Here is a 14176-nt window from a genome sequence, read left to right as displayed (position 1 = left end):
GGAGGCTGAGGCGGGAGGATTGAAAGTTCAAGACCAGCCTCAGCAAGTTAGTGATACCCTGTCTCAAAATAAAAAATAAAGAGGACTGGGCATGTGGCTCAGTGGTGAAGTGCCCCTGGGTTTATCTTGGTAACAAGAAAGAAAGTTATCAGTTATTCATGGGGAAAGAATTCAGGAGGATGGGATCAGCATGGCAATGAATGGAGAGCAAATAAGACCAGTTTAACTCACCTTAGAGCATGGATCATGGGAAGTAACTCTGAAAAGGAAAACGGCATATGTTGCAGAGCGTATTAAGGTGAGGTTTACTCTACTTTGGTAGATAGTAGGGAACTACTTGAGAATTTTGCTTTCATGAATGACATATGAATTGATCTGTTGGTTTGAAAGCTTCTCAAGGGTATAGTATTTTATTTGTTTTTGTATCCTGGAAATTACCATACTGCTTACGTAGTAGAAAATGTTGAGTGAAGTTAGATTTCACATAAAGTTGTAAAAATTAGGATTTGAAAGGACCTGACATTAAATTTATGCATTTATTAATGTGTAAGTTAATGTAGGGAGAGCTGGCATTTAAAAAAAAATCTGTGTTAGATGGACAGCATGCCTTTATTTTATTTGTTTGCTTTTATGTGGTGCTGAGGATTGAACCCAGTGTCTCACACGTGCAAGGCAAGAACTGTGCCACTGAGCTACAGCCTCAGTCCCAAGAGAACTGGCATTTTAATGATGTCTTTCTGTCCAAGAACATGGATTTTTCTTTCTATTTGTTTAGGTCTACTTTTGTGTTTTTTCATGACTATTTAAAAGTTTTCATTGTGCCTTGTAGTCTTTAGCATTTTAAATTTCCTTTGTCATCTTCAGTGATTTCAGTCCTGTCCTGTCCATTTTATTTTTCTTATATTGTTTTTGGTATAGTTCTGCCCATCCTTTTATTTTTAATCTGTCTGAATCACTTCACTTTAGGTATGTCTGTTGTACAGAGCATAGGGATGGATTTTGCTTCTTTGCCAGGTCTGAATGTCATTTTCTTTTAATAGATGAGTTATATCCACTTAAATTTATTAATAAAGATGCTGTTTGGGCTTTTTTTGTCACATAACTTTCCGATGTTTATTGTATGTGTATATGAACCTTTTCACTATGTACCCGGTTTGCTTTGTATTTTCCTTCAGTTTTTCTTTTTGGTCATTTGGAAGGCTTTTATTTTCATTCCAGTTGTTACTAAAGTGATAGTCTTTGATGTATCTAACAAATAGTTGTGACAAAACATGAATATTACTTTTATTTTTTAAAACTGGAATGCCCATAAGTACGTGGAGAGGTTTGTGTGAAATATTGAAAGACTGTTTGGGCATTAGGTGTGTCATTAGGAAATCAAAGATTTAAGATAAATTGGCCCTTCTGTAGAGACTGTCTTTGGTCCCCACCACAAACAATACTAAAATAATTTAATAACTATTTCTTTCCTTTTTCTCTATAATTTAATTTTAGTTACAGGTACCATCATAATGTTAACCTCTGTAATCTGAACTATGTTCAAGTTTATACACATTGTTTTGTGAGCCTCAAGTTGTATCTGTTTACTTTCAGCTAATTTCTTAAAAAGTTAGGAGACTTAGTTTCATCTTTCACCTATTTTTTCATTTCTGTATTCTCAAAACTTATGTCATTTATATACTGTTTTGTTAGCTTTATCCCATTTAAAATATAGACACTTTTTTTTAAGAGCAATTTTAGGTTCATAGAAAAGAGGAAAGTACAGAGTGCCCATTCAGAGCCCTTCACTATAAGCATCACCCACCAGAGTGGTACATTTGTTATAATTGATAAAACTCTGTTGACTCATTATCCCTCAAAGTTCTTTGTTTACGTTTGGGTTCACTCCTGGTGTTTTATATTCTGTGAGTTTTGACAAATGTAAGATGTGTATGTATCCACCATTATAGTATCATAGAGAATAGTTTTATTGCTTTAAGAATCCTCTGTGCTCTGCCTGTTCATCCCTCTTCCCCCCCCCCCCAAAAAAAAAAAAAAACCCTGGTAACCACAGATATTTTTTAAAAATTTTCATAGTTTTACTTTTTTCTACTATGTAAGACAGTTGGAAGTATGTATGTAGTTTTTGAGTTTTTCAGATTTTTCACTTAGTAATATGCATTATAGGTTCCACCATGTCTTTTCATGGATTAATAGCTCATTTCCTTTTAGCACTGAATGATGTTCCATTATCTGGATGTAATTTAATCATTCACCTACTGAAAGACATCCTGGCTACTTCCAAGTTTTGGCAATTATGAATAACGCAGCTATGAATGTCAGTGTACAGGTTTTTGTGTGGACATGTTTCCAACTTGTGGGTACTTACCAAGAAGTACGAGTGCTGGATCGTATGGTAAGAGTTGTTTGGTTTTGTAAGAAACTGCCAAACTATCTTCCAAAGTGGCTGTGTTGTTTACATTCCTACCAGTGATGAATGAGAGTTCCTGTTGCTCCACACACTCACAGTTTGATGTCATTAGTGTTCAGAGTTTGGCCATTCTAATAGGTATGTGGTAGCATCACTTTGTTGCTTTAATTTGCATTTCCCTAATGAGAAACGATGTTGAGCATCTTATGTGCTTAGTTGTCATTTGTGTATCCTCTTTGTGAAATGTCTATTCTGGTGTTTTTGTCCATTTTAAAAATTGGATTGTTCTTGTCTGAATGTTGTTTTAAGCGTTCTTTGCATATTTTGGGAGCAGATATGTCTTTTACAGATATTTTCTCCCAATCTGTGGGTTGACATCTCATTCTCTTGATATCTCCATCTTTTAGTCATAGTACTATGGTTCAGTGTGATTCCTTCTCATCTCCAGTCCTTAATTAAAGCTTCTGTAGATTTTTTTTCCTTATTCATATTCTCTGCTCCATCATTCAGGCAGGCTGATGAGAGAGAGATTTTCTAAGGTCTTACAGATTTATGATACTTTCTGGCCTTATACGTGGAAAACACTTTGGCTGAATATAAAATACTCAGTTTACGTTTTTTTCTTCAATATCTAAAAAATGTTACTTTGTTTTCTAGAGATGTTGCTGTAAAACTTTGATGTGATTTTTTTCCTCCTTGTATTTGGCTTGGCTTTGCATTTAGCTTTTTAAAAATTTCAACTGATAAACATAAATTGTTAAGTATTAATGGGAAACCATGTAATGTTTCAACACACATATAGGTGGTAGTGTGTTTAAGTCAGGTTAAACATATCTCCACAAAAAGTTATCATTTATTTTGCTGCAAAAACATTCAAAATCCTTTCTTAAAGCTTTTTGAAATGTAGAATTTATTTTTATATTTATAGTCGCATGTTTTTGTGCACCAGAACATCTTATCTTCTAACTGTAAGTTTATGTATTTGTGTTTTTTTCGCATATTAGTGTGAATTGGATTTTCCTTGGCCCTTAGGAGGAAGTTCCTGTGAAGGAGTAGGATAAGCCTGGATAGCTTTCCCCTCTGTTGATATTGGCATATTTGTGTACACTTCCATCTCTCAGAGGTATACCTTGTTCAAGCAGGTTTTCTCCTCTAGCTCAGTGTTTCTAAGAGCTATACAGGTGTAACATTTCATTACAAGATAGTTTTCTCTTTCCCTCACACTCTGTGATCTGTTTCTTTTGTAACCTTGCCACCCCCTTTCTCCTCTTGTGTCGGTTCCTTCTCTCTGCTTATCGCCATTGTTTTTGTCTGGCAGTTTGTTTTCAAATTCCAAGCATTTTTCCCTTAGTATGAGACTCTGTCCTTGGCCAGGAGCTCTTTGCAGACTTCCAAGATCCTTAAGAGTTTAGAGCTTCTCTGGGCTGGGGATGTGGCTCAAGTGGTAGCGCGCTCGTCTGGCATGCGTGCAGCCCGGGTTCGATCCTCAGTACCACATACAAACAAAGATGTTGTGCCCACGGAAAAATAAATAAGTAAATATTAAAAAAATTGACGAAGGGTTTAAAAAAAAAAAAAAAAAAAGAGTTTAGAGCTTCTCAGCACCATTTGCTGCCTACAGAGTGGAATATACATGTTTGTTTTGTTTTGTTTGTCTTAATTCATCTACAGATGGGGCCTGTGAAAACCTTTCTGGTTTTCTCCATTTGTCCTCAGATTTGTTCTCTCAACAGCACTTTTTGAGTTATTTAGTGATTTTGGGGTTCTGAGATCCTTTCATTTCCTGTGATTCCCTTCTGATCCTGCATTGTGGGCAATATGAATCATTCTCTCATATTCTGAAATTAGTGGGGATTCTCTTTTACCTAGTTTTGATGATGATATAGTCATTAGGTTCTTCTGATTTTCTAATTGATATATTTGGTTTTTAGGAGTTATCTTTAGGAGATTTAAAAACTGTGCTTCTACTACAATTACAACACAACTATCTTGTATTTTGTTTCTGTAATTGTGACTTTTTTTTGTGTGTGTGTGACTGCTGTTTAAGGAGCTTGCTTTTTTTTTTTTCAGTGTTTGAAAGGTTAATTTAGAGCTAGTTAGACATTTGAAATTGCATATTTTTAGCATCTTAATAATTTTTAGACATCTGTTTGTGACCTGTAGAGAAGTCACATGTAAATATAGGTTGTAACTTTTGTCATTAACATTGTTTTTGATTTTAAATGCTAATATGCATTGTTTACCTCTGGTTACTGTGTTAAATGGATAATCTAATAGAAATTTTAGATTTATTATAGTATGGCACATAGGTATCTATATGTAAACAACTTTTAAAATAAATGTGAAAAAACCACTGAACTTTAATTGAAATTAATAAGCATAATTAAAAACATTCCTTGCTGGATAGAAATAAATATGTTCAAGAGAAAAATGAAGGGGAAAAAAAGAGTGAAATCATTTTATTACTTATAATATATATTCATATTTAATCTTTGGGTATTTTATGAAAGAAATGTGAAATTTTAGTATATGTTAGTTGGATTATTTGTGATTTTAGACTATGTAAAATTTTAGCCTTTCATGTAGCAAGTACTAGATAAACATTTTCAATGTGAACATGTAGGAGAAGCTAGTGTTAATAATTTGTAGTTTTATTAGCAAACATTTATAGCCTTTTGAATCAAACTATATACTGTGGAGTCCCCAAATAAAATTATTAATTTTTCATAGGAACTGAAGTTGAAAGATGAAGAATGTGAAAGGCTTTCAAAAGTGCGAGATCAACTTGGACAGGAATTGGAAGAACTCACAGCTAGTCTGTTTGAGGTTGGTCTGTTTACATCTTGGCCAACAGCAGCATCTTGATTTTTATGTATTGATAGAATTGTTTTTTGAAGAAATCTTTCAAAGGATATGCTTAACTTCATGTATATTCATAAGTCCTCTAAGCAAAAAAAAAAAAATTCTTTAATAAATGTACAATCTGTAACTTAAAGAAAAACAAAATAAATAAAACACTATAAGCTACCTGTATCAGGTAATTTAAAATTATATGTGTTTAAAGAAAGGAGATAAACTTAAATTTTAAATATTTATAGGCTACTTTAGAGTAACTTTTTCTGATTCCGCAACAAAAATGACCTCTGATATGGGGTAATGTGAGGAATGTTAGAGAGTATATTTGCTATGTCTAGCCTGCCACCAGGACCAAAATTTCTACCCAGCTGAAGCATTGATTCTCAGTAAGAGTATCAATGGCCCCTAGAAGCAGAAGTAATAGTGTGTGTGAAAGGGAGAGAAAGACAAAGATACTCAATATTATAAAGAATTTGCGCATGGAATTATGAAAGGTGGCAAATCCCAGGAGTTGCAAGGTGAACTGATACTCTAGAAACTCAGGTAAGCAGATGGTGTAGTTCCAGTCGAGTTTGAAGGCTTGCGAATCTGGAAGAGCCAATATTCTAGTTAGAGCCTGAAGGAAGAACGAGTTTTCATGCTCAGGAACTTTTTGTTTTATTTTGGACTTCAGCTGATTGGATGAAGCCCACCCATATTATAGAGAGCATTTGCTTTACTCAATCTGATAATTTAAATGTTAATTTCATCTAAAACAACCCAAAACCTAGAATACTGTTTGACCAAATATTTGGACATACTGTGACCCAGTCAAGATGACAATAAAATTAACCATTATAAGGAATTGCCACCAAAATGCTAATAATAGTCCTTGGTCATTTTGACAACTTTTAGTATCTCTAGGGAAAAGGATAGTACTTACATGGTAAAGAACCATTGCCATGAAGTGTCTCCTTTGGTAAGACCTCCAGCCTTTAGAAGTTTCTTAACAAAAATGTTGATGTGTTACCAGAATGAATAATGCCATCATCATCATTTAGCAATGTTTTTTACCCCTAAACATTTATTATTTATTTATTTATTGTGGTGGTGGGGATTGAACCCAGGGCCCTGTGCATGTGAGGCAAGCACTCTACCAGTTGAGCTATATCCCCAGCTCCAAAGATTTCTTCTTAAATTATTTATTATAATTAAAAAAAATTGGAAAAACTCCATTCCATTCCATTCCAAATATGTACAGAACTCTAAAATTGCTTTTTGTTATTTTTATTCATGTGACATTTATTTCAGTTTTAGAGGTATGCATATTTATTTTCCTACATATAATATTAATATATTTTATATTTTTCAAATAACACTTTCATTCACTAGTTGAAATGATAATCTATGATGTGCATGTTTCATAATTTGTTATTTTCTTGAATAGACATTTTAAAATGAATATATTTATTTCTTCAGTTACCTAGTCATCAGAAATGAGAGGAAACTAAATTTAAGAATGGTGGTCAATGGAAAGTTAAAAATCTAGAACAGGAGTATTTGATGTTATATTTTATAGTGAGACCAGGAAAGAAAGTATGTTGATAAAAGATGATTTTAGTAATGAAATTTGTATTCAAATTATTTATGAATTATGAAAAAAGTGCTGACAGTTTTTCTGTGGCCTTAATTGTGCCTTGCTAATCTTAGTTTATCATTATCTTATGAAAATATTTTTTTCTTGCATTTTTATGTGTGTATAATTTTTAAAATATTAAAATTATTCAGAATAAACTCCATTTGTACACTTTTGATAAACCTGACATGTAATTTCAAATTAGGAGTTCATTATTATGTTTGATGAATAATTTTGAATATTAATTATAGTTTATATGTAGCAAAATTGAGTCTTAAAATTCCAAATATGTACAAAACTCTAAAATCGCATATATTTGTACTGTCTTCAATTTTGAGATAAGATAACAAAATTGTCAGTTGAAAGAATACTTTGCACTCAATATGGAAAAAATATAGATAGTCATAAGATTTTTTTGTTTTGTTTTATAAGCCAGTTTTTTTTTTTTGTTGTTGTTGTTATGCTTTGTTTTCTTTCAACAGTAAAGAAAAATAAGATATAGAAAGTCTGTTGAGCAAGGCTAGTATTCAGATTTATTACCCTGACTCTTGCTTTAAATACTATTAAAATAATAACTGGCACTTCTGTTTGTCTCAGGCCATAACATTGTAGTCATTATGAGGCCTCTCTTTCCTTTATCCCACATTCAGGTTATTAGTAAAGTCTTGTGGTGCTACCTCTAGACTATAAAGCAAAGCATATTCCAAGCCACTGTTATTTACCTAGATCAATATATGTTGAACTTTTTGATTCTGTACCCAGTCAGTGATAGAGAAATTTGAGCATGTATCTCATATTTATTGCGGGGTCTCTATGTGCTGGGCTCTGTTATAAAAGCACGTAGACTTTTTATAAGTTGTATACATATGCTAACATTTATAATAATATATTACATACATTTAAGACAAAAACAATAATAAAACTACTTAAATTTTTATAATAGTACAAAAATATTTTATTCTCACCAAAGCATTATATGTATTTGTATTTTTATATGTAGTGAGGAATGTGATTGAATGTTACTTTGTTTTTGAAAATTGATTTTAAAAATTTATGACCCAGATGAAAGTCTAGTCTGAGTTTCATTTTTAAAATTAAATGTAATGTTGCTGGTAACTCACAGATTTATCAATCCATCTGTCATCAGTGTAGTGGCCCCTGTAAATCATGTATATGTTTTTTTTTCAGTTCTATTACCAGTTATGGGAATTTTTTTTTAAATCCTCCAGCGAATTTCTGTCTTCCCCAGTACTAACAAAGTATTATTATTATTTTTATTAGCACATTATAGTTTTATATAGTAGCTGGGTTCATCTCAACAAATTCTTACATGCATGGCATCTGACCCACTCCATTTCAGTCCCTGTTTGTTGCTGCCTCCCCACATGTTCCCCATTCCCATTCTATTCCACTGTCCTCCCCTTGCTCATTCCTCATCCATCCTTGATGGGTGCCTTTCACACACACTTAGTAAAGGTAAAAATCCTTGTAGTGTGTTTATTTATACACATAATATGATTTCTTTTCTTTTTTCTTTTTTTTCTACTGGAGATTAAATGAACCCAGAGGTACTTTACCATTGAGCCACACCCCCAGCCTCCCAAGCTTTTTTTGAGACAGGATCTCATTAAGTTGCTTTAGAGCATCTCTAAGTTCTTAAGGCCTCAGCCTCCTGAGTCGCTGGCATTACAGGTGTGTGCCACTGCTCCTGGCTGTAACAGATTTTTTTGCAAACTAATCAGATGTTGTGTTTAAACATTATTAAAAACAAACAAATGAACAAAACAATAACAACAACAACAATAAAAACCCTGCCACCTCCTTTATTTGAATCACTACTGACCAGGTAGAATAAAAAATCTGTTTTCACAGTTTTTAAATACATACACAAATTGTTTAGATCAGAAGTCTACAGATAAGAGCCTCAGGATAAAAGCACCCTATGTTTCCTTTTGTCTAGCCTGTGCTAATAATGGGTTTTATATTTGTAAATGGTTGGAGGAAAATGTAACATTTTGTGACATGAAAATTTTAATATCAGTATGTAAATTAGGAGACAAGTATAGTAAGAATAGAAATTTGTTAGTGGAAACACAATATAGGAAGGAATAAAATCTGAGATTAATTATGTAAAGTGTTTATATATAGGGTGTACAAATTAGAGTGTTTGTGATTGAAATTAAGTTGTTATCAGTTTAAGATAGTGTTACACCTGGAAAATGTTCAGTGTAAACCCTGTGGTAACCAAAAACAAAACAAAACAAAAAACTAAACAAAATTTAGATACACAAAAGACAAAAAGAAAAGAATCAAAATATATGGCCACAAAATATCATCAGACCACACTAAATAACAACAAAAAAGAGAGGAGCAAGGAAACTACAACACAGACAATAAACAAACAAACAAATAAATAAATAAAAATAAATTTAATAAAATGGCAAGAGTAAACCCTTACCTTACAATAATTGCTTTAAGTGTAAATGAACTAAACTTTCCAATCAGAAGGCTAAGAGTGGCTGAATGGGTAAAAAACAAAATGCCAATTACAAAATGCCAATTATATACTGTCTGTAAGAGACTCACCTTAGATTTAAGGACACATATAGTCTAAAAGTGAAAGGCTGGAGAAATAAAACTGGCAAAAGAACAGAAGTGCCAGCATTCCATTGAAAACCAGGTCAGCAAAGACATGAGAAAACAGCTATGGGTCAATATTCCTGATACACATAGGTACAAAAATTTTCAATAAAATGATTGAAAACTGAATTTAGCAGCATATGACAAGAATAAATATACCATGACCAAATGGGATTTATCCCTGTGATGAAAAGATGGTTGAACATGGGTAAATCAATCATTATAATACAGTCGTGTTAACAGATGGAGATCATGTGATCATCTCAATAGATGTAGAAAGACCTCTTTACAAAATTTAATATCCATTGATCATGAAAACTCTCAACAAAATAGGTATTGAAGCAGTGTAATTCCACACATTAAGAACCATATATGAAAAACTTATAGCTCACATCACTGTCAATGGGAAAAAAGTTGAAAGCTTTTCCTCTAAAATCTGGTACAAGGCAAAGGTTGCCTGCTCTTTGCCACTTTTACTTAAGACAGTACTGAAGTCCTAGCCAGAGTAATTAGACAAGAGAAAGAAAAAAATCATATATTTGAAGGTGATATTAACATATATAGAAAGTCCTAAGGATTCATTAACAAAAGTTAGAACTAACAAATGAATTTAGTAAAAATGCAGGATACAAAAATCAGTGGTGTTTCTATACACAGTGAACTATCTGAAAAGGAAATTAAGAAAATCCTGTTTGCAAAAATACTAAAAAGAATTAAATACTTAGGAATAAACTTAACCAAAGAGATTAAAGATTTGTATGCTGAATATTATAATATGTGGATGCGGGGAGTTAAAGAAGACAGATACATAAAAAGATATCCTATGTTCATGGCTTGAAAAAATTAATATTGTTAAAATGTCCATAAAACCAAAAGTGATTACAGATTCAGTGCAATCCCTCTCAAAATCCCAATGATTTTTTTTTTCAGAAATAGAAAAAAAAAAATCCTAAAATTCTTTCAGATCTGCCAAAGAGCAAAAGCAGTTTTCTTTTTTTTGTGTGTGTGTGTATGTGTATACACACACACACACATTTAAAAAATATAAATATATAAATTGTTGATGGGCCTTTATTTTATTATTCATTTATTTATATGTGGTGCTGAGAATTGAACCCAGTGCCTCACACATGCTAGGCAAGTGCTGTACCACTGAGCCACAACCCTATCCCACAAAAGCAGTTTTCAACAAGAAAGAAAAGCTGGATATGTCACACTTCCTTATTTCAAAATATATGACAGAGCTACAGTAGTCAAACCAGTGTGGCACTGATAAAAAGACAATTGGAACTAAGTAGCCCCCAAATAAGCCTATGCATTTATGTGAAGGGTGCTTATAAATACACGGTTGAGAAAGGATAGTGTCTTCAATAAATGGTGCTGGGGAAACTGGATATACACATGCAGACAAATGAAATTGGATCTTTATCTCATGGCATAAACAACAACAATAACACAAAATAAACTCAAATTGGATAAGGAAAACTTGAAACCATAACACTACTATATCAAGAGCACAGGCAACAAAAGCAAATTAGACAAGTAGAATTGCATCAAACTTCTGCACAGCAAACTGAACAAAATGAAAAAGCAGCCTACTAAGTGGGAGAAAATATTTGCAAACTATGTATCTGATAAGGGGTTAATATACAAGGCACTCAATAACCAAAAGGAAAAGACCTCCTTCCTCCCCCCAAAAAAACCCCACAATTGAAAAATAGGTTAAAGACCTGCCTAGATGCTTTTCCTTAAAATCAATACATAGGCCAACAAATATATTAAAAGGTGCTCAGCATCTTTTTTTTTAAGAGAGAGAGAATTTTTTAATATTTATTTTTCAGTTTTTGGTGGACACAACATCTTTATTTTATTTTTATGTGGTGCTGAGGATCGAACCCAGCGCCACGCGCATGCCAGGCAAGTGCGCTACTGCTTGAGCCACATCCCCAGCCCTGCTCAGCATCTTTTATCATCAGGTAAATACAAATCAAAACCCAATGAGATATCCAAAATATAAAAGATGTTGTCAAGTATATACAGAAAAAGAACCCTTGTACACTGTTGGTCGGTGTTTTAGTTTTGTGTTCTGTGACCAAAAGGCCAGACAAGAACAACTCAGAGAAGGGAAAGTTTATTTTGACTCATGGATTCAGAGGTTTAGTCCATGGTCAGCCAACTCCATAGCTCTGGACCTAAGGTGAAGTAGAACATCACGGCAGAAGGATGTGACAGAAAGAAGCAACTCAGGACATCACAACCATGAAGCAGAGAGAGTTCTGCTCACCAGGGACAAAATAGTAAACCCCAATATGAGGCAAGACATCATGGTGGAAGAGTGTGGCAAAGGAAAGCTACTTAGTTTGTTACAGCCAGGAAAGAGCTGGAGAGCTAGTGCGAAATGAATCAGGGATAATATAATTCCACCGGCATACCCCTACTGGTCTACTTCCTCCAGCCACACTGTATCTGCCTTCAATAACCACCCATTAATCCATTCAGATTATCAATCTATCAAATGGATTAATCCACCAATCTGGTTACAACTCTTATACTCTTAAAACAATTTTGCCTCTGAACATTAATACATTTTCTTACACATGAACTTTTGGCAAGACACCTCATATTTATACCATTAAATTCTGCCCCTGGCCTCCGAAAGCTCATGCCTATCTCACAATGCAAAATACATTTAATTCATTTCCAAAACACTCTATCGTCTCCTATGTTGCCTTTTTATTTTGTTGACTGCTGTGCAGCATTACTCAGAAGACCGAGTCCAAAATCTCATCTGAGACTCAAGGCAAACTCTTTATCTGTGAGCCTCTATAAAGATCAAAAGCAGGTTACATATGATGGCACGAAGTACTTCCATTCCAAAAGGGAGAAGTAGGGACATGGAAAGAAGATGAGACCAAAGCAAGAACTAAGTCCACCTGGGCTAACAAGTCCTGTAGCTTAGGTCCAGCATCAAGGGGACATGGCATCATGATGTTTTCTCCAAAGGGCTTGTGTGGTTCTGCCCCCATAATATTGCTGGTTATAGCCCACATGGCATTTCTCTTGGTTTGTTTCTGCTTGATTTCTGCAGCTTTGACTTTCTTCTTACATCTTCATGCATTGCCTTCTCAGGGATTCCAACTCTGCTTTACTTTGCCTGGTTTCCCAGGTCTTCCTTTGACATTTTGGTGGAAGCCTCCATGACCCCGTGACTCCATCATTCTGCATTCATGCAGAACCAGCACCACATGGATGACACCAAGTTTTGCTGCCATGTTGAACAGTAGCCAAGCCTTCTGGCACCGTGGCTATAGTGGCCTGTGAGTGGCTGAGCATGGTGAAACAACTTTTTAGGCCACCTCTTGTGCAAGCAGGGTGCTCTCATTGTCTGGTCTCAAAGGAGTTTTTATTTTTACACCCTTGAGCCTGTGATAGATGTGGCCTTGCCAATTCCCAGTATGCCTTCAAGCTGTCTTTTCTATTGTCTGGCTGTGTGAAGTATTTAGCATTTCTTCAGTAGTTGTAAATTCTTCAACAACCACACTTCCTTGATCCCAGTTTTACTCACAATTTTCTGGCCAAATTGCAAGTTTTTCAGATCTTTCTGCTGCTGATTATCACTGTAAACTTGGCTAAAGGGCATCAGCAGTGTCCATACCAGTGCCTGAGTGGTCCATTCAGCCTTTGCATTTAACCTCATGCTAAGTCTCAGGATATGGGCAAAATGTAGACAGCTATTTTTGCCAAAAGTTACATGAATGACCTCTAGTCAATGACCTCTAGTTCTCTAAACTTGAGGACTCAATTTTAATAGAGTCCTCCTTCCCCTCTGAAACTTGAGCCAAATCTTTACTGTCAGCATTCCTATTGACATTCTGGTCTTCTGAGATCCCATCAGTCTCACCCATCAAGCTCTGCTTACAACATTCTAAGGCTTCTGCATCCTGCATCTCCAAACTTTTCCAAAATCCCCCTGCAAACCAGTTCCAAATACTTATGGACCACATGGTCAGGTTAGTCACAGAAATGGCCCCACTCCTAGAACCAAATTCTTGTTTTAGTCAGTTTTGGGTCATTGTGACCAAAACCCCAAAAAGATGAGGAAAAGTTTATTTTGGGTCATGGGTTCAAAGGTTAATTCCATGGCTGGCCAACTCCATAGCTCTGGGCCCAGTGTAAAGCAGAACATAATGGCAGGAGGGCCTGGCAGAGGAAAGCTACTCAGTTCATGACAGCCAGGAAGCAGAGAAAGAAAATAAGTACAAGGAGCAGAGGATAATATAATCTCCAAGGGCATGCTGCCAGTGACTTTCTTCCTTTAGCTGTACCCTGTCTGCCTAAAGTTACCACCCATTAATCCATTTAAACTATTAACTCATCAAATGGATTAATCCATGGATGAGGTTACAGCTCTCATAATGTAATCATTTTACCTCTGAACACTACTGCACTGTTTTACACATTTCATATCCAAATCATAACAGTGGGTATGTAAATTGGGATAGCCATTATATAAAACAGTATGGGGGTTCCTCCTCAGAAAAATTAAAAATTACCAGCAATCTCACTTCTAAGTGTATATCCAAAGGAAATAAAATTAGTATCTTGATGCCTGTACTTCCATGTTCATTGCAGCAATGTCTCAATAGTAAAGATAT

At 34.5% G+C, this 14176-nt stretch overlaps 1 protein-coding gene across 7 annotated transcripts in view; it reads left to right on the top strand.

Annotated features, from left to right (window-relative positions):
- Rab3ip (RAB3A interacting protein) overlaps positions 1–14176 on the top strand; it is a 162466-nt gene that overhangs the window by 132586 nt on the left and 15704 nt on the right. For all 7 annotated transcript variants that reach the window (XM_071609691.1, XM_071609685.1, XM_071609689.1 and 4 more), the window contains one exon: positions 5141–5236. In XM_071609691.1, coding sequence (XP_071465792.1) covers positions 5141–5236 — 96 coding nt within the window. The remainder of the gene's footprint in view (positions 1–5140; positions 5237–14176) is intronic.

The sequence above is a fragment of the Marmota flaviventris genome, chromosome 3 (genome assembly GCF_047511675.1).
Source record: "Marmota flaviventris isolate mMarFla1 chromosome 3, mMarFla1.hap1, whole genome shotgun sequence".
Lineage (NCBI taxonomy): Eukaryota > Metazoa > Chordata > Mammalia > Rodentia > Sciuridae > Marmota > Marmota flaviventris.
The sequence above is the reverse complement of the archived record's forward strand: the minus strand, read 5'-3'. Positions and strand labels throughout refer to the sequence as shown.